The sequence below is a fragment of the Dermacentor albipictus genome, chromosome 3 (assembly GCF_038994185.2).
Source record: "Dermacentor albipictus isolate Rhodes 1998 colony chromosome 3, USDA_Dalb.pri_finalv2, whole genome shotgun sequence".
Classification (NCBI taxonomy): Eukaryota; Metazoa; Arthropoda; class Arachnida; order Ixodida; family Ixodidae; genus Dermacentor; species Dermacentor albipictus.
Genome location: NC_091823.1, coordinates 73,102,228 through 73,122,552, shown reverse-complemented (window position 1 = coordinate 73,122,552; position 20,325 = coordinate 73,102,228). Strand labels below are relative to the sequence as shown.

Below are 20,325 nucleotides of genomic sequence, written 5' to 3'. Positions count from 1 at the left end.
AATCAACTATCCAAATTTGACCTTGCTTTGCAATGTTTTTACTGACTTTAAGTATGTGCATTCAATTTTAATAGGTATTCTGCAGAAAGAAACAAAGTTTACTTTCGGTGTTTGAATAACAAACTTGATTTGAAAAGTTTGTCAAAGCTTTACACATTACCACTTTATTTCGTTATGGATTCTGTAGAAGGCACAAAAATTAGCTTTAGGTGATTATATATTTGAGAATGACATAATAATTTTGTTGTTAATCATGTAATATAATTTGTTTGCGATTAACTAAAAGGAACTCAGTGAACTTGAGAAGGTCGTATTGATGCAACTTGACCATACAGATGGAGTAAAAAATCATGCAGATCCCACGCGCTGTGGGAATCGATGTAAGAGAAGCTTTCTGTGCTGGATGCTTTGATTGACAATAATTAGCGGTGATGTTGATGGCTAAAGCTTAATTTCTTCAATGTTTAGTCTAGCACGAGAGTGGTGAGTTGATGTTAAATGTTACCTTGCGCACACCACTGCTGTTTGTCTGCGTAGTACACAGAACATACAGGGAGAGGTGTTTGCTCAAGGCATTGTTGTGCGCCATATTTCATAACCACTGAGAGGGTTGAGCGTTGTCATTGCCTCACATGGCACATCCCATTGCAGCAGAAGTATTCAACCTGAATTGGATTATGGGGCTGTACGTGCCAAAACGACAACCGGATTATGAGGCACGCTGCAGTGGCGGACTCCAAATTAATTTTGACACCGTGATGTTCTTAAACGTGTCCCAAAATCTAAGTGCATGCGCATTTTCTATTTCGCCCCCGTCTAAATGCAGCTGCCGCCGTCGGGATCAAATCCGTGACATTTAGCAATGCCATAGCCGCAAAGCTACCGTGGCAGGCACAGAAGTGCTGATTTTACAGTCGACCACTTCCGTAGTGTTGCCTGGACCCTGTGGTGTGCTTTAATTAATGTGGCTCTGCTTCTGCAGGCCCGCCGTAGTTTGTCCGCTTGACACATTTGCATGGTGCTTATTTTTCAGAAATAGCAGCAATGTATTGTAGTGTTCCTTGAACTTAAGCTTATCCAGTTTCCCCACAACCACTGTCATATAGTAGTAGGGTTTCCTTGCCTTCTCATGTCACCTCCCCCTCCCCCTCTCTTGTATACGAGCTGCCTCTTCTCCTCCCTCCTCTATACAGTTCTAAACTGGCACCTTAGTAGAAGCACTGCAGTTTCTGCAATGCTTCTGAGGAGAGTCACGGATAATTACAGCTGCCAAGAGGCTAATGTGGCAACGGCCCCCCCCCCCCCCCACACACACACACGGTATGCGGGACAGCAGCAGCAGCAGCAGCAGCAGTGGGAAAGTCGAAGGAAGAGGCAAAGAAAGATTCACTTTAAAAGTAAATACCACATAAAGCACTGAACATGTTCCAGTGCAAAATATTAATTAATCTAGGCAGCACACACTCATTCTGTTCATGCTACTTTCCTTTTAATTTCTGTGTGATCGTGAGCTAGAAAGACTGTGCGCATCTTGTATTGTTAAGGGAAAAAAATGAAAAATAAGTGCATCATCTAGCTCAACAGGATGCCCCAGTCATTGGTGCATTGTGCTCTGTGGCTTAATTTTTGAGAGCCTGTTGGGAATTTGTTGATTTGGTGTGTTACAAATGCAAAGATATGAGTGTAATGCACACTTGAACATAATGCACTTGCAAAGTTTCACAACATCGAGCATTAGTGCAGTTTCACCCTAGTACCATGCTCCGCTAACTTTTCATGCAGTCTTGCACAAACAGCACAACTGTGCTCCTTGGAGAGGAAGGGATTTATAAGCAATCCAACAATAGCATTGACAACTTACCTCTTCATTATCAATGTACTGAAGCAGTTCACTTTCCTGAAGCAGTGAGAAACGAATAAATAGAAAAGATTATCGAAACATGAATACACTGAGCAAATAGGTAATCGTCGCATTATTTGCTCGACTCAATGACTACGGCTAACGACTTCTACTGTAACGCACCTCGTAAGGCAATCGAATCGTTTCCGTTTCTGTGCCATTTCTGGTTTTCAGCATGAGTGAATAGCCTTCGTTGCCGGCATAGAGGTTTAGGACGAGACAATTCAATTTCTCCTTGGACACAAGCTTTCCCAACAGATTTGAGCCATTGTATAAGTTCTGCGTGTAAGTCACGATAAAGGAGACGAGTCACAACAGTGAATGCCACAAAGAAAACAGTGAATATTGTCAACCTAAAATTGCGAAACTAACCTTGTTCCTCAGATTAAAATTGCATTCAGACAAATATAGTTCAGTTAGCTTCTGTTGCAACGATGGGCTGCAACGAAACCGAAATTTCAGCAATAAGGTCAGCAATAACTTGAGCACACGTAAAAACAGGTTAAGCGATACACTTACTATTTTTCTTTACGATGTTCACGACTTAGCTTTCCAGGCTGCTGTTTGGCTGTTTGCATCAAGAGCTGTAGAAAAGGGCGTTTTACATATCCCACGAGGAATGATGTGTGCACGCGAGCAGACGCAAATTTACTTACGTTTGCCTGTTGAAGGCATGAGGAGATCGTAGTCATTGATGACATAGAGTCAATTAAATGGGTGATATGCGAAATCTAGACGCGTAAAAAACAGAAAATAACTATTAGAAGGTTGTCTGACACGATTATCGGCGATCATGGTCACAAAGTTCGCGCGAATTTGTGTGAACGTGTTCAAAGTATTCACCCGTCAGCTGATGTTTACACAGACGCACTGGACTCGCTCATTTGAGCGTCCGTTTACGTTGACACACGAGCACAAATGCATTGTCTTTGATGAGCGCATCTTTGCGCATGCTTGCTAATATACACCTATGCTACGATCAGCAGGGCGTATACATAACGATCCGCCCCAGATCATTTTGAGCGCGTTTCGAGGAAACTCGCTAAAGAACCCAGCTACAACCCAGCTTCGCAAACGCCAACTACGGCACCATTTTGACCAATGTCATCAGACGCTGCAAGAATCGCGGTCAAATTTTGTCTAGCGCAGTTAAAAGTTACTATGCCTTATTCAAATAAATGTTTATTTAATATTATTTTCATTTACTTTTTAAACATAATAGGCACAGTCAAATAATACTTCAACGTTTTGGCCACGCTTGCCCGCGTTTGTCGGACGGAGCTCAGCAGTCAACAAACGTTGTGCGACTCTTTTTCGGCTGACACTTGGAGCCGTAGGAACGGTGAGTGTGTTGGTTAGCAATCTGTTGTAATCGTAGTTTAATTCTGTTAATTAAGTGTTCTATTGAATGTGTGCTGATCTTTAAGGTACCTGTAGTCTGTTTAATGCAGCGTTTACCTCAATATTCAGCATGCCACATTTATTAATGAACGCTCAGATCCACGCTACCTACCTTGGTTGAGACGTGCAGCAATTTTTGGATGTTGTGTGCTGTTCAGAATTCATCTTTTTTTGGCACCCGAATCATCAGAGATGCCGTGTGTATTCTTTTACAGATGGCGAAGATTAAGGGCGAAGGGAAGCGCGAGAAGCGCGGGAAGTCCACGCTCAACGAAGTTGTCACGAGAGAGTACACCATCCACCTTCACAAGCGGTTGCACGGTATTGGTTTCAAGAAGCGCGCTCCCCGTGCCATCAAGGAGATTAGAAAGTTCGCAGAGAAGCAGATGGGAACCTCGGACGTCCGAGTTGACACCAGGTTGAACAAGTTCATCTGGTCCAAGGGAATCAGGTGAGTCGGCAGCATGTTAGCACGGCGACGAAAGACCGCACACGTCGTGTCGGTTAAAATTTTATTGCTACCCGTGTGGCTGTAGCAGTCGGCCGTGATACTGATTCCAGCTAACCTGCGAACAAACTGCTGCTAGCTTTGACGTCTGAAAGCGTCGCCTACAAATGACACTTTGTGCTGTTTTAGCTGCATATTGGTTTGTGAACTGCTGTAATCTGTAGGTGCTTTTCTTGGCCCTTAGGAATTTAAGGCTGCGTTTGTCATAATAGAGGCATTGGAATTCCAGTCTTTAGGTTTCTTTTGCCCTGCGCTGAAAATGCCACGACCTCACTGTGTAAAAGGATAAACAATTTCGGTGGTTTCACGTACAATTTTAGGCAATCAAGTACTCAACAAGAGTGATGTGTGTAAATCTAGTTGCAGCTAATTAGCGAAGTGTAGGAAAGTGTTACTTTTTTACCTGCCCGACATGCCCTACGAAAGCTCCTTGGTTTTAGAAAATGAGGAATCTTGTCGTGCTATCTGCCTTTCCCTTGTGGCTTTTGCAGAGATTTTTTTTTCGTTTTAAACTTCAAGTCAAATCGTATTATTTGTCCTTTTTTGTGTGCACCCGAGACACTTGGACTCTCACTATGAGGTGTTCGAGACTATTATGAGCTGGTGCAAAAGAAACGGCAGTAGATAACTACCCGACTGCCTTTTTTAAATGTGGGCACCGGGATTTAACACCTGCCCACACAATTACTGTAATCTTCTCATGCCTTTTCTGGTACACTGGAAGAGTGGCTTTGTCAGTGTGCCTTCTTAATCAGCTCAATACAACTTAGCGAATACATCTAGCCACCACAGTGGCTCAATGGGTATTCATTATGCAAAAAAGAGGTGAGGCGTGCAGACAGGACACAAGAGTAGAGAAGTGGACAACACGAATTCATGAAATCTTACCAACTAGCTCAGCTTTCTGTCGTTCTAAGCTCAATAGGTATGTTTGCTTTGTCATCCCTGACTGCCTATGGCTGTCTGACGTGCTGCTTTCAGTCAATGAGCATAGGAGTATGCAGCTTTTCGGACAGTCTTGGTTGACAAGTGCAAAGTTGAATAACCACAGCTGGTCAAAACTAATCTAGAGCATTCCACTATGGCATCTCTCATAGCCCTAATGTTGCTATGAAATATTTACCTCCCACAAATCAATGACAACAGATTAGGCATTGACAGTGTAGCTCACTCTGGCTTTGTGCTAAAACTCCTCAGCAGAATAAGTTGCTCCCAAATTACTAGAAATCGTATTCTTTTAGGCATTAATGTAACATGCTGTAATGAACCTGCCCCTGCCATGGTAGCTTAGTAGCTATGACGTTGCACTGCTGAGCTTGAGGTCGTGCTTTTCGAGCTTGAGCGCTGCAACTTTATTTTGATGCAAAAATGCTCATGCATGGTACTTCGGGTGCATGTTAACAAACCCAAGGTATGAAAAAGAAACTTCATCCATTGTGGCATCACTTGTAGTCCCTGTGTTGATTTGGAATGTTATGGGCTGTCAATCAATTTCCTTTACCACAGCCCCAATGAAGCTGAAAAGCAATATTTTTCTTTAATTTAAAATAACTTTTCTTTTCTCATTTATATTATGACAAAATGAATGATAAAGCAAATAACTGTTTTCCTACTAGGCTTTCAGTGCTCACAATCTCAGCACGAAACTTATAAATGGAGGCATGTCGTTATTAAAAATTTGCAGTGAAGGCAATACAAGGCAGCGTTCATTTTCCCGGAGCCTAGGTGAATAATGAAATAAGGTATTTGTGGGGAAGCAAGCATAATGGATTCTCTTTTGCTTTCTTGCACTGTCGGCACCCACTCTCACACACTGCTGCCCCTCTCAAAGCTTGTGTGTTGTGTTGGCATGCGGACAAAGCATTGCTGCAGAGAGGTCAGCGTTGACATGGGTGTGCCCACTTCACCACGCAGGAGCGTTCCGTTCCGAGTCCGCGTGAGGCTGGCTCGCAGGCGCAACGAGGACGAGGACTCCCCCAACCAGCTGTACACGCTGGTCACATACGTGCCTGTGGAGACCTTCAAGAGTGAGTGAACTCTTGCTGCATTGCTCAGCAATTGGGGGACACTAGAACAGCTCAGAATATAGCATTTGGAACTAACTCTCCTATAGTTTCTGCAGAAGGAAGTGCATGACCATTAGTAACGAAAATTGCGAGCAAACTTTCCTTCCTTGATTATTAGGCACAGCCTTCAGTGCTGATGCCATCAATGTGACATCACAGGTTATTCTAATTTCACATAGTTGGGCCACTTTTGTGCAAGAAAAGTTGTAGGGAGTTGGCATGCTGTTTACATGTTGTTTTTTATGGCAGTAAACTGTTGTATTAATAAAGAGTTAACTTGTCCTCAGAAGGCATGTTGTGGAGAGCTGGTGTGGAAAATTCAAGTGGCATTGCCACAGGCCTTTGCTTTTGGCGTTCCGGAAGTAACAAGGATCAACGGCGAATATCTAGTGGTGAAGACAAATGCCACAGTTTCTGCAGCTAAGCATGCCTATCTGTTTCTGGCCCCTCAAAGTGGGCATAGCTATGTTATTGCCACAGACTTGCCAATATTAACGATATTGTTCATCACTAATACAAAAGAAACTGTTTCGATGCGCATAATCTACTCACAAAAAGAAATCTCGTTTGGTGCGTTCGGCTCGCTCCGCCGGCTGCCATTTTGGTGTCCCACAGCAATTGCGGAATGAAAAAAAAAAATTCTTTTCACGAAAAATTTAACCTACGTAATAATCACACCCCTGAATTTGCGTCAATTTTTTTGACAAAAAAGTGCGATGATTATCCGAGTAGATACGGTATATACAATGGCACAAGCATGTGGTATCATTCACGGTATCATGTTCGAACAACTGGAGAGTTTTCAAAGGATAAACAAGTGCTTTTAATTATCTGTAGCACCATGGCAATGACAGTAATGAAACAAGGGAACAGCATGTTATACCTGGGGCATGTAGTGTCGTTCACAGAAAGGAGCAAATAGTGTTGCTACAGCACCACTTATTGTTTTAAAGCGAAGCAAACACTAATAGAATAATAATAGAATAAATTTGTATATAGGCTGCCTATAAGAGAGACATTCTTATGGAATGACTCGAAATTATTTAGCACCAGCTATCTGCCCACCACGTGTTCACTAAGAAACTGGTGCCCTTGCTCACTTGCAGCGGAATCATATGGAACAGTCCTTGCTTCCATCATTCTGTCTTCCTCGAGCATCCAGCAGGTTTTTTATCCCTTATGTAGTATTTGAGATGAACATTCGACAACTTCAGATAGCAAATTCTCAAATGAATATGAGTAATAGCAGGGACTGCTGAATAGTACATACGTATTGAAATTTCAAATATTTGCACACCCCTTAAGAGTTCTCTGGAGATGGATAAATGCAATTTTCCTTAGTTGAGTAAGAAGGGCAGAAACGTGGGGACTGCAATATTTTTGAGAACATGGGCAATATTGTTGCTATTGCACACAGCAATATGGTTTGTTGTGGGAATACAAAATGAAATTGATAGAAGTACTGACATGTATCTTTTGTTTCTCAATTTTTCGCTTTGACAAGTAGCTGTTGGCCAAATATTTTGATTGAATCCAGAAATGTTCCAATGCAAAATATGGTTGCTAGTCTCATTGTGACACCAGTGCTTACGTTTTTTAAAGTGATAATGAAGAAATGCAACCGCAGTGCCACCCTTGGCAATGATCTTGACTTGTAATCTCATGACTTCACAGCCAATCAAACAGACTTAGAAACCAGTCACACAAATGCACTAGCCCAGTTGCCATTAGCACGAATTGTCTGCTGGCCATGCATTTGCTACACTATGTAGTTGCTCTCTAAATCATAATCGTTCTTGTCCATGTTTTTCTGCAAACCGGGATTGCCACTAGTATTGTGGATAGTAGTAAAAATTGCTTTATTTACTTTGGTGCCCATGATGTTAGAGTATGTTATATAGAAATCTATTTACTATTGGTTTCATTGTAAAGCAGCCTGCTACAGAGGGATAGTTTTGCTAACAGCAACAAATCCAGCTTTTTAATATTTTTTTTTATATTTTGAATTTGACAATAGGTAGATGTTAGTTAATTGCTGCTTCTTGGAAAAAAATTCACTGCATTCTAAAATAAATTGCTATATTTACCCAAGTCCATGATTCTAACGCACACCCAATTTCCGTAACCAAAAAGAAGAGAGGGGGGATCTTCTTACCCCGATTCTGACGCTCTCGTGACATTTGTGGCCGAAAAAAAAAAAAAAATAAGTCTGAAGAATGTTGTGTTTTCTACAAGCTTTTTATTTGGCCTGTACTTCATCCACTATTGCTCTCGAAAAGCTCCCCTTCACTTTGGGACCACAGCATATCGTCTTCAGTGCCGTCCATCACGTTTGACATTGAGAAAGTTATGGGGCAAGTTTCAGTTTGTACTCAGTTCTAGAATTAACATGCATGCCATTCTTGCACCTATTTTTTCTGAAAAAAAGGTGCTCATTAGATCTGGGTAAATACGGTAAAGCTCTACCAGGCAGTATTACCGTATTTACTCGCATAATGATCGCACTCGCGTAATGATCGCACCCCTGAATTTTGTCGTCAAAATTCTATTTTTTTTATTTCCCGTGTAATGATCGCACCCCGAACTTGCCGCAGCGATATGTGGTGTTCCAAGTCTAGCTAACAATGATCGCGCTTACCATCTGTCGAATGCTACGCGAACGACTCGCCTGCACGCACCAAACATTCTTAAGTGGATGCCTCATTTCATTACTTTCATCACTTTCCGCGATTCCATGACAAAAAGAGGTACTACAGTGAAACCTCGTTAAACCGTAGTCGGCCGGAGCTCGGAAAAAGTACGTACTAAACGGTAGTACTGTTTAAGCGAAATAGCATGAGATTGCCCACTTATCTGTCGAAAACGGAACTCAGAGAGAGTGCGATGAAAGGGGAAAAACATGCAGTATTTATTCACTTCGCGGGATGTAAATGTTATTTTCGTTTGATATCGCGGCGGCCTAGCACGACGACAGCGGCCTCAAACTTACTGAAGCTGCGTGCCAGCTTCTCAGCCAGCCCCCCTCCTCTCGGCAAACACTCGCACGACAGATTCCTCGTTGGCGTTACGTATTCTCCGTGCACGCGCGCAGTAGTGCTGCATAAGTCCCGGGGCGCCTTTTTCATTGCCGGGTGCCGGAGTTCGGATAACTTTCCGTTTGGAATAGTTACGTTATCGCGCCCCTGTTCTCCTTGCGACGATCGCATTCACGAGGCTGACGTAACGCGCAGCTTCTGCCACTGTCGGGCCTGAATAGCCCGTGCTGTCGCTTTCCGTGTCGTCCTCATCCCTGTCGCTAGTTGACACTTCGGCAACAACAGCGGCAACGATGGTGAATAGTCGAACCTCGTAGCCAACATCTCTTCGCGGTCGCAGCAGCGCTGCCGAGCAACTTCGCATTCAAATGCCACACACTGTAGTCAACAGCAGATCCATATCGCGGGCCAGCGCCGACTTCTTCGTGTCACGTTCGGTAGCACGGACGATGTCTACTTTTTCTTTTATGCTGAGCACCCGGCGTCTTTTTTATCCTAGCTTCGGCATGACGCGAGTCCTCGCTTGCACGACGCCACAACGCTCTCCGGCACGGCGTCCATGCGGTGTCGAAATGATGTTGATGTTGATGCGGCTTCACGTGCAAACGCACAGGGCGCTTGGAGGCCGTTGTACCGATCTCTGAGGCTTGTTGTTCTGCCGGGACGCCCGATGGAGACGACGCACCGCCGTGTTTGCGCGACGAAAAGTGGAAACGCTACGTTTTAACCGATGCGTACGCAATAAGCTGGTACGGTTTATGCGGATACAAAATACATTATGTTCAATGGCCGCCGAGTCGGGGAATTGACTTTACTACTTTTAAACCGAAACTACTGTTTAAGCGGGTACGGTTTAACGAGGTTTTACTGTACCAAACTTGTCTTTATTATGGGTAGGCTTTATAATAGTTGTGGTCAACAAAAACAAAAGAGGCGCGTTTCGATTCTTTTCATCTGCACTCGTGAGCACACAACAAATCGCGCGCGGCAATGACAGTAGCCACGTTTACACGGATACGTTAAAAGTGTACCCTATTCATACGCCGACGCTTGTAACACAGCTAAGATATTCGCCCACCCTTAGCGGAAACGTGCCGTGTTAGGACAGTAGTGAAACCGGTGCCGCAGTTTCCGCAGCACACCGGCCATGCGTTTCTGTCACTGGCAGCTAAGTGCGCCCATCTGTTTCTGTCCCCTCAAAGTGGACATGGCTACGTTATTGCCGCAAACTTGCCGATGTTAACGATATTATTCATCACTGATACGGAAGAAACTGTTTCAATGCACGTAATGTACTCACGAGAAGAAGAAAAAATCGCGTTCGGCGCGTTCGGCTTGCTCCGCCGGCCGCCATGTTTGTTTTGGTGTCCCGCACCCGCATCCCGCAGCAAACGCGGGACGAAAAAAAAAATGTTTTTTTTTTTTCGTGGGAAATTTAACCCGCGTAATGATCGCACCCCTGAATTTGCGTCAATTTTTCTGGCGAAAAAAGTGCGATCATTACGCGAGTAAATACGGTAATTCGCAAGGACATTTCCTGCACAAAAGGGACCTGCCTGAAAGTATTGTGAAATCTGCAGCACCCTGCAGTGTTGCCATCAGTGCTGGAGTTATGTTCTGAAAGATTTATCAGTCATATAGCTAATTTTTAATTTTTACTGTTGCGTCTTTAGTATTGTTGTGGCAATTACAGTGAAACCTTGTTGAACCATGCCCACTTAACAGTAGCTTCGTTTTAACAGCAGTAAAGTGAGATCCCTGACTCACCGGCCATTGAACATAATGCATTTTGTATCTGCATAAACTGCACCAGCTTATTGCCTATGCCTAAGTAGTGTTTTCACTTTTTGTGATGCGATCACGGCAGTATGTCGTCCCCATCGGGCGGCCCGGAAGAACAACAGGCCTCAGAGATTCGAATGTATTCCAAGCGCAAACGTAGAGGGTGTTTGGAAGGGTGAAGCCACATCAACAGCACTTCGGTGCCGTGCCAGAGAGCGTGCTTTATTTTCTGTGAGAGAGTGTTGTGGTGTCGTGCAAGCCAGGACTCGTGTCATGCTGAAGCTCGGACAAAAACACCGTGTGCTTAGCATACAAGAAAAAATGAACATTGTTCATGCTATCGAACATGGCACGAAGAACTCGGCGCTGGCACGCAAGAGGGATCTACCTTTAACTATGGTGTGTGGCACCTGGAATGCGAATGAGAAGTTGGTCGGCAGCACTGCTTCTACCGTGAAAAGATGTCGCCTACGAGGTTCTACTTTTTCTGATGTGGAGGAAGCAGTGTGGTCGAAAAACTTGCCTGTTAGCAGACCCGTACTTGTGGAGAAGGCCCTGGTTTCCGCTTTGCAGGTGAACCACGACGACTTTGTACGCAGCAATGGCTGGGTGCAGAGGTTTAAGGCGAGGCATAGAGTAAACATGAGAACCGTTTCAAGAGGAGGTGCCGCTGGCGACATAGATGGCACAGAATGATGGCAAAATGGTCAGCTGAGGCACATCTTGACGTACTACATGCCCGGCAATATCTTCAACATAGATGAGTTGGCCCTGTTCTTCAAGTGCTTGCCAAACGAGATGCTTGCATTTAAAAAGTGAGACATGCACCGGCGGCAAGCATGCCAAGGACAGGATTTCAGTTGCATTTGGAGTGAACATGCCAGGAACTGAAAAACTTCCACTTCTCGTGATAGGGAAGTTGGCCAAGCAGAGATATTTCAAAGGCTCCCGACTGCCATCCGGACTCGTCACCCGCAGCATACGAAAGCTTGGATGACTTCAGAACTTCTTGAGGATTACATGCTCCTCATTGATTGCTGTTTTGTGGCGAGGAACTGAAAAGTCATCGTGGATAATGCGTCAATGCACATTGGAATTGATAACCTTGTGGCTGTGAAGTAAGCGTTTCTGCCTCCTAACACCAGAGTGATTGCCCAGCCCTTGGACCAAGGTGTCATTTGGGCTGTGAAATAGCTCTGCAAAACAAATCTGCTGTGCAGAATTCTTCTAGCCTTTGAGTGTGGCAAAGTTTTTGCAATTGACTTGCTGGTATACTTGTGGCGGCATGTTGAATTGGTGACAGTGCAGAAGTGTGTCAAGCATGCTGGCTTCACGGTGTGTGCGGGTGACGCAGAGGATGCTAGCGACGCCGTCGGCCAAGCTTGTGAAACCCTGCTCATTGAAGTGCTGGAGCGGCACGGTGTTACAGAAGGCATTTTCTTCACCGACTCCAGAGACATCGACAGCAAAATTCAGACTTCTCTGGACATGTCCGACCAAGCCATAGTTGCTTCTGTTGTCGCCGAAGTGTCTCCTAACGACAGTGAAGACAACAATACGGGAAGCGACAGCACTGGTGATTCAGGTCTGACAGTGGCAGAAGCTACACGTTATTTATGTCAGCATCGTGCAGATGTTTGCCGAGAAGAGGGGGCTGGCGGAAAAGCTGGCTTGCGGCTTAAGTGAGTTTGAGGTGGCTATCGTCGCTGCTAGACCGCCGCAGCATCAAACAAAAATGAGACGTCACGCGAATTGAATAAATACTGTGCGTTTTTTGCCCTTTCATCGCACTCTCTCTTGAGTTCCGTTTTTGACAGGTAGGTGGGTGATCTCGTGCTATTTCGGTTAATCAGTACTACCGTTTAGTACATACTTTTTCCGAGCTCCAATGAACTACGGTTTAACGAGGTTTCACTGTAGTTTATATAATTTCATCATTAGCGGTGGTGCATTTAATTGTGCTAAACCAGTGAGCGTGCGAGCCAGCCGTTGAATTGCTTTGATGGGGATAATGTGGATTAACCCTGCAGTTGTTTTCAGGCTTATACCTGTGCTACACGTGTACAGGAAGTGACATTAAATAGACAAATGCCTTAAATTTTAATGACGTATGCATGCTGCCACTTGGGCAAACTTAATGTCATGATTTAATGTCATGTGTTCGCCCTAACTCATTCAACTGAGAAATGAGTACTCGTCGCTATAGCTTCCGCAGTGCAGTATAATTGAAGTATTTGAGTCTGCCTCTATTATGTAAAAAATAAATTATGCATAACTTTTAACTACAGCGCTTCTGTTTGGAATGTACTCGGCAAACTTCCTCTGGTCAACGTTTGAACACTTTTTACGACGCAGATGCCATTTTGCGTTTGGACTTCTGACTTGGCATGCAAAAGTCAAAGTTTCTATGGTCGGTTCCATTGTTGTAATGGACAACAACCAACTCAAGCCAACGGCACCATAGTATGCTTGTATTTCACTATTCATGAAGGTGGAGTAAACTTGTAAATGCATATCTATTCTTTATTTAGTGCCTTAAGATTACTCACTTCAGTAGATGCTCTCATTGACATTCTCATGTCCCATGCCATTAAATTTGGACCTGTGGCAGCTCCGCTGGCAAAATCTTGTTAAGGAACTTCAGTCATTATTGTATGCGTGTAATTTTTTGTGCCCGTGTGGCACGGCTTGATTTGATTCCGTTACATACTATTTCACTGTGGCAGCGTTCATGATCAAGAACACACAAAAAAAATGACCTTTATACAACCACACTTCTTCCCAGTTAAGTTCCTGGAGAACATGATCTTTCAGTATCAGCATTTAGTACATTGCTAAACGGAAATCGTTTATGATTTCTGACCGATAGATCCCATCTAAACAGGAATGTGCAATGGCATACATTGTCGCCCACTGTACATACCTTAAGACAGCTCCTTGGTTTTCCTAAATGAGGAACCTTGTCATGCTGTCTGCCTTTTGTTCTCTTTGTGGCTTTCGCTGAGTTTCATTTTTTTTTTTTTAGACTTCAGGTCAAATTATATTGATACTGCTTCTTTCCTTCCTTTTTATGTGCACCCGAGACACTTGGACTCTCACTTTGAGATGTTCGAGAATATTACCGTGTGCAAAAGAAACGGCAGGTGATAACTACCCGACTGCCTTTGTGAAATGTAGGCACCGGGATTTAACACCTTCCCACATGATTGCTGTAATCTCCTCATGCCTTTTCTGGTACATTGGGAGAGTGGCTTTGTCAGTGTGCCCTATTAATCAGCTCAATACAACTTAGCGGCTACATCTAGCCACCACAGTGGCTCAATAGGTATGTTTGCTTTGTCATCCCTGACTGCTTATGGCTGTCTTATGTGCTGCTTTTAGTCAATTAGCATAGGAGTATGCAGATTTTCGGGCAGTCTTGGATGACAAATTGAAGAGAAGCAGTGGCTATGGTCTGCTCAGTATGATGGGGCTACAGGTTCGGTGCTTGGCCACAGTGGCCAATTTTGATGATGACGAAATGCAAAAAAATGTTTATGTGCTGACTTAAGTGCATGCTAAATAACCACAGCTGGTCAAAACTAATCTAGAGCATTCCACTATGGCATCTCTTATAGCCCTAGTGTTGCTATGAAATGTTCTCCTCCCACAAATCAGTGACAACAGGTTAGGCAATGACAGTATAGCTCACTCTGGCTTTGTGCTAAAGCTCCTCAGCAGAAAAAGTTGCTTCCAACTCGCTAGAAATTGTATACTTTTATGCATTAATGTAACATGCGGTAATGAACCTGCACCCGCCATGGTAGCTTAGTCTCGAGGTCGTGTTTTACAAGCTTGGTTGCGGCGACTGTATTTCGAATAAAAAATGCTCATGCATAGTACATTGGGTGCATGTTGATAAACCCATGGTACTAAAAAGAAATTTCATCCACTGTGGCATCTCTTGTAGCCTCTGTGTTGTGTTGTAATGCTGTATGCCGTCATCCTTGTTTACAGCCCCAGGCAATTACATTGCCAAGCGGAGATAGTATGATGTGATTTCGGGCCACTGGATGCAATGTAAACAAGAGAAGTGCATGATCAAGTACATAGCCACTCGCTCCAGCAGCTTCCCCGCAGTACTTGCCTGCTGGCGTAATGTGAAAACGCCGGCGTGCACTCTGTTTCTTATTCTGGTACTGCTATCCCAGCGAATCTCCTTGTGGGTCGTGGCGCATCACATCCACAGCTATTGCCACCAACTCTATACCGTTAAGTATGTTCACCTATCGGTGTCGCAGTGTGTGCGGTAATGTCGTTTGAAGTGAGCTGCACACTTTTAATAGGTGATAACCCAAATGCGCTGCCATTTCCTGTTTTGTTCTGGTGGCATCAAATTTCTATGTTGCCTGCCAGCTCGATTTAATTTCGGTTTCTTGTTGCTATCTTGAGACACTACACAATAGGAAAAGAACACATATGGTCGGTGGGGCTCCACCAGTTAAATGCGCGTCAGCGTCTCGTACCACAACGATTTTAGCTGCTTGGGCACTTTAGCATTTCCCTCCAAAATGCCCCACTTGAAGAACCTACTGACAAAGGCCAAATTCAAGGAGCACAAACAGAAGCTTCTCGAAGCTACAAAAACATCAAAGTGCGTTTCCAATCACTTGGGTCTCACCAGCTGAGTGCACGCTTTGGCATCTTGTGCTGCAACGATCCGCGCACTACTTTGCATTACATAGATATCAGCTACAATTTAGTCTGCAAAATTTTTGTCACTTCGGACCATACGTTTCGTTCAGTTAGTGCATACTTCTCACTTTTTTTACCAAACGTGAAGAATATTCTGCTGTAGTTGGCAGGTAAAAAGGATTTTGGTTGTATGCTGCTTTCTGTTGGTTGTAGCAGGTTCACCTCCTTGGAATTCTATTTTGTAAGCTGTGCTAGTATTGTTCTTTGCATCCTGTGTGAAGACTGTCTTTACTATCACATTGCACTTATCCCATCCCTTCCTTTTGTTTCTTTTTTTCCAGAGCTCCAGACAGTCAATGTGGAGTCCAGCGACAACTGATGTGCATTGGGTAAAATAAAAAGGTGTACAGAATTGTTTCTGTGATTCGTGCAAAGTGGCAGGGTTTTACGGTGCTGTACAATCCCTAAAGGACCAGCAATATCCATCCAACCATTTTGTACACGATTGCCAGTACCCCTTTCTGAATTGCACAGAATGTTGTATGCATATAATGGTGTTCTAGGTTTTGTCACGTGTTGTTTTTCACACACCTTACATACCCGATGTATACACATGGATACGTAAGGTGTTGCTGCCACTCGTCACTGCTCAACAAAGACAGCATTTGCATAAAACAAAGCAGTGTAGGCACGATGCCAGCTGTTCTGTGCACTAAGATGCCCTGGCTAGTAGCAGTATCTGTGCTACAGACAATGCAGTGCTGCCACATAAAGATTTTTAGGGGTATAATATGGATTTTCTATGAAACACAAATCCCCAGGTTTCTCAATTTTTTTCCTTCCATCTTAGATTTTTTTCATCTGAAGGCACAAGTCGAATATCTGATTATACTTTCAGAGTAATACCTTAGAACCTTCTGGTTTCCTGAAGCTTCATGATTTTCTTTGTGAAGCCTTCACTTCAAAAAGGTGGTGCAGTGATGTAGGGATGAAAGTATTCAACAACAGTTGCAATTATCACCTTTTCCACACTTTATTTCCTGTGTTGGGTACACGTAAGCCTTTAAAGGAACCCTGAAACGCTTTTGACGATTTTCTACAAACGTAATGAGTCGTTAGTGTAGGTGCTTCTGATCATTGACACATCTAAGTGCTCTGCGTAAAGCGTGTAATTTATTATAAGGTTTTAAAAATGCACATCGCTGCCGATCGCAGCGCACTGCTCGACGGAATTTTAAGCCGCCCCTACCCATATGACCGAAATCACCCATATGACGGCAGTGGGGCGAGCTATCCGGTTGGCTGACCAGGGTGCGTGATCGATAATTTTTCCAACTTTATGGTAAACAAATGATCTTCGTAATAGTTGGAATGTTAGTGTTAATTTCTTTTTATAAAAGAAAGTAACATAAAGGGAATGCACAAGAACAATTTTTCAGTACACTTGAGCACTTCCGGCACACGGCAAGTGTCATCTGCTTGTGTTACAACATACTCCATTTTGACGAGAGCTCTGCGGTCAGAGTTGGTCTCGGTCTTTTCGCGAGCACTATGATTCGACTTTGTTGCCTTGTGGACTGCAAACGTAGCGACTGGCAATATGTCAAGCTGCAACATCGTGTCCCTCTGCAAGGCAGCATACGAGCGAACTGGCTGCTGCGCTTCGGACTGCCGCTATCCGATCGGCGCCAGGATTTGCGTGTTTGTGGTCGTCGCTTTACACCGGAAGATCACTAACGCAATAGCGTTTTGCGAGTCCGGTATTAGGGCAAACGTAAGCGCAAGGGGACAGGGTCTGGCCGCTTGACTGTGCCGTAACGGGATGAGCCGAGATGAGCAGAAGGGCAAATGTGAAGTCTGCACGGTGCAGCCACCTGGTGGCATAGAGCTCAACCATACACAGTAGCAGCAACGAAGCGTATTCTTCTTTGCTGCTGGTGCGTATTTTTCGCAGGAGTGTAATCATCAACACGTTTTTATAAATGTTTAAAATGTTTTACACTTGGTTAGAGCAATATTAGCACTTTGTTTGGCTGGTTAAGCGCTGCGCCAACAAGTGTCTGGACCGTGCAGACCGATCAGGCCGCTCACGTACGTCTACGCCAAAGTTCCTTCATCAGCTTGAGTTTATGCCTCCAATCATTTGCCGAAATGACCAGCTTGCCTGTGGTTAACGGAATACCAGACACGTTCAGAGCTACGACAGAATGCTCGCAACGCACGCTGCTTCGATAGCTCTCGCTTGGGGTCGACAGTCAAGCGGCTAGCGTATAGAGGGACCTTAGGCTAGCGGAGAGGTTTCGCGCGGGCGGGGGCGGGCTCCAAAACAACCGAAAGTAGACGATGTGATGTCGCATCATGACGCAGGACCAGTAAAGGCGGAGCTTAGCCCCGCTCGCTCGGCGAACGAGTTGAGGAGGAAAAGCATGGCTGGGGAGGAGGGTAACTTCTAATCGCTTGTAGCTCCATTAATACGTAACGCTTCACTTAAATTGTGGTGCGAATGTTCTACTTAAGCTGTACGCTACGCGTCTACAAAATTTGTCCGAACCGTTTCAGGGGCCCTTTAATGATGGCACAAGTAAATACCCAAGAAAATAGATTGTTTTCTATCTAAGTGTGCAAAATGCATCAAGAATAAGTGTGTGTGTGTGTGTATTGCATACGCTTCTGCAATAGAATGAAAACCTCTGGCAATTCTTACAGACAGCTCTTGTCATATGTAAACTATGTGTGTACATTTCAGATGCTTTACATCACTTGTGAAACCACTGAAACTTAAGATCTTGAATTGGTCTGTCTTCTCTGACCATAGTTCAGAAAAAAAATTGAGTAACGTGCCAAATTTCTTCTACCTCGTCTTGTGTTCCTGCTCTAAACCAACAAATGATGCTTGCTGCATGTGATTCAGTAGTGGCAGAAGACATTCAGCCAGAAACTTCGTACTCAATACCGAAACTCGGCAAGAGAGAGAGTAAACCTTTATTGATGCCAGCAATCACGAGGGCGGACGCAGCCTCCCTTCGCCTAGCAGATGGCCGAGATCCCCTGGGTCTCAGCGGCTTCTTCTGCTAGCTGGACAGCCCAGATTTACTCACTGAGCAAGTGAGTCAGCCCAGCCGGGAATGAGAGACCACATTGTCAGCTACAAGTAAATTGTTGATTGCTATAAGCTGGGAAGGGCCCGGTACCCACAAGCTCGTCCAGAGCTCATCCGTGGCTTGTGAATTCATGCATGAGGCAGTTGGCCCGCTCCTTAGAGTTGCAACCCACTTGGTTAGATATATCGTTCACATGGGCCAGGAACTGTGCTATGCTATGATCTCCACTTTCTTCATCTGTAGTGATAGGAAAGGATCTGTTAACGATGCCGGCTGCGTGTTTAGAAACTAGAGCGGACAAGAAAGCCCTGACCGCTGTGCAAGACGGAGAAAATGGTCGTCGGGCCTTTTGCGGCTTGAAGAGCCAAGGATATCGTGGTTTCCTCCGCCTTGTTCGTGTGTTTAGTGTAGATTGACATGGCGCTGATAAGTGCTCCACGCGCGTCAACGACTGAGATTGCAAACCTGTCTTCGCTGATATTTGGCGGCATCAACAAAGGATGTATCTTCCCGTAAGGGTCGCTTCGTTGAAGGATGGTTCTAGCTTGCGCTCTTCTGCGACCTTTGTTATATATCGGGTGGATGTTCCTCGGTACGGGCTCTACCTTTATACCTTCCCAGGCTAATTTAGACGGGGTATCTGTCGAGGAGTGCCTGTACAGGGAGTGTGCCACAGATAAGAGTTTTGTTGTTATGTTTTGAGTTTGATCAAGAACACTCGATACTCGTCAACAAAAATTTTTCTGTGGCAACATCAATTGATAAAGGGTTAAATGACCCCATATGGTCAAATTTAATCCAGAGTCCACCGCTATGGCGTGCCTCATAAGGTTGTGGTGCTGGCACGTAAAACTCCAGAATATTTTATAACACTTTTTCACTTTTACCTCTACTCTATAGAATTAGTAAGTAGCTTATGCTCGTGCCTGCACTTGTTTTTAGCTTCCCCTGTGCATCAGCTTGAGCGCTGTTTACCAGCTCTTGGTAATTGTGCACTTTAATATGGAGAACAACATTTGGCAGGAAAGTGCCGTTTGGAATTGGATACAGAGTCCATCGCTGAATTTGCTGGCACATTGTGCACATTAGTTTGTACGATATCTGCAAAATAATATGATCAAGTGTCACGAGCAAAGTCAAGATAGCATTGCTTTTAAAGCTCGGAACAGTGCGCTGCTTCGTTGGAACTTCTGAGAGCATAGGTTGGCACAATAGGTGAATACCCGCTCGTACTCGCTCACCAGTATTTTAGCAGACTACTCACTCTTGTTCCTACTCCCACTAACTTGTACTTGCCAATACATTCGCCGACTTGCGAGATCCCACTCATGTTCGTACTTGTGTCCACTCGCTGATGTACAAAGGTCCACTGGCACTTGGTTGTAACTCGCGTTCGTATACTTGGGTCAACTTAAATTGCCGTCAGTGACTCGGTCATACTGGCACACTCTTGCTCATACTCTTGTTCATACTTGCATCCACTCACACCTGTGAAATGAGTGTGGAGCAAGTATGACTGGGGCGTGGAGGGGAGCTGCAGGGGTATTCGTGAGTATGCCGACCTACGGCTGATAGTGGCAAAGCATTGGCGCCTTTAAAATGCCTGCCATCTTTGGCAGAAGAATGTCAGTTTCCATCAGTGGGGATGCTTGGAGTACTGAAATAAAACGACTGTTTTCAGAATTGGTGCCTACCAAGCTTTATTTCGGAATCACTGCTGTTGAGACTACACATTTGAATGCAGTGAAGTAAGCAACACTTGCAGGTGAGTGCATTCTAAAGTGAGCATCTCGAACCTTCCTCTGCAACTAACAAAGTGAAGTGCTTGTGGCCATTTGCCTGCCAGGTGAGAATTAAA

General features: G+C 44.4%; 2 protein-coding genes across 3 annotated transcripts in view; one reads left to right on the top strand and one right to left on the bottom strand.

Annotated features, from left to right (window-relative positions):
* Spt20 (transcription factor Spt20 homolog) overlaps positions 1–2,982 on the bottom strand; it is a 34,712-nt gene extending 31,730 nt beyond the window's left edge. The window contains exons 1-6 of the mRNA XM_065430156.2: positions 2,744–2,982; positions 2,557–2,631; positions 2,420–2,484; positions 2,273–2,339; positions 2,024–2,179; positions 1,862–1,897 (exon numbers count right to left, since the gene is read on the bottom strand). Of these exons, the coding sequence (XP_065286228.2) occupies positions 1,862–1,897; positions 2,024–2,179; positions 2,273–2,339; positions 2,420–2,484; positions 2,557–2,601 (369 nt within the window). The 5' untranslated portion in view covers positions 2,602–2,631; positions 2,744–2,982. The remainder of the gene's footprint in view (positions 1–1,861; positions 1,898–2,023; positions 2,180–2,272; positions 2,340–2,419; positions 2,485–2,556; positions 2,632–2,743) is intronic.
* Positions 2,983–3,107: 125 nt separating this feature from the next.
* On the top strand, positions 3,108–15,783 carry LOC135900647 (large ribosomal subunit protein eL31-like). 2 transcript variants are annotated; one of them, XM_065430159.2, is made up of 4 exons: positions 3,108–3,242; positions 3,517–3,752; positions 5,724–5,836; positions 15,708–15,783. In XM_065430159.2, the coding sequence occupies exons 2-4, from the start codon at positions 3,517–3,519 to the stop codon at positions 15,743–15,745; spliced, it is 387 nt and encodes a 128-aa protein (XP_065286231.1). In that variant the 5' UTR covers positions 3,108–3,242; the 3' UTR covers positions 15,746–15,783. The 2 variants fall into 2 exon arrangements, with proteins under 2 accessions (XP_065286231.1, XP_065286232.1); XM_065430160.2 differs by lacking the exon at positions 3,108–3,242 and adding an exon at positions 3,252–3,327.
* Positions 15,784–20,325: the final 4,542 nt, after the last annotated feature.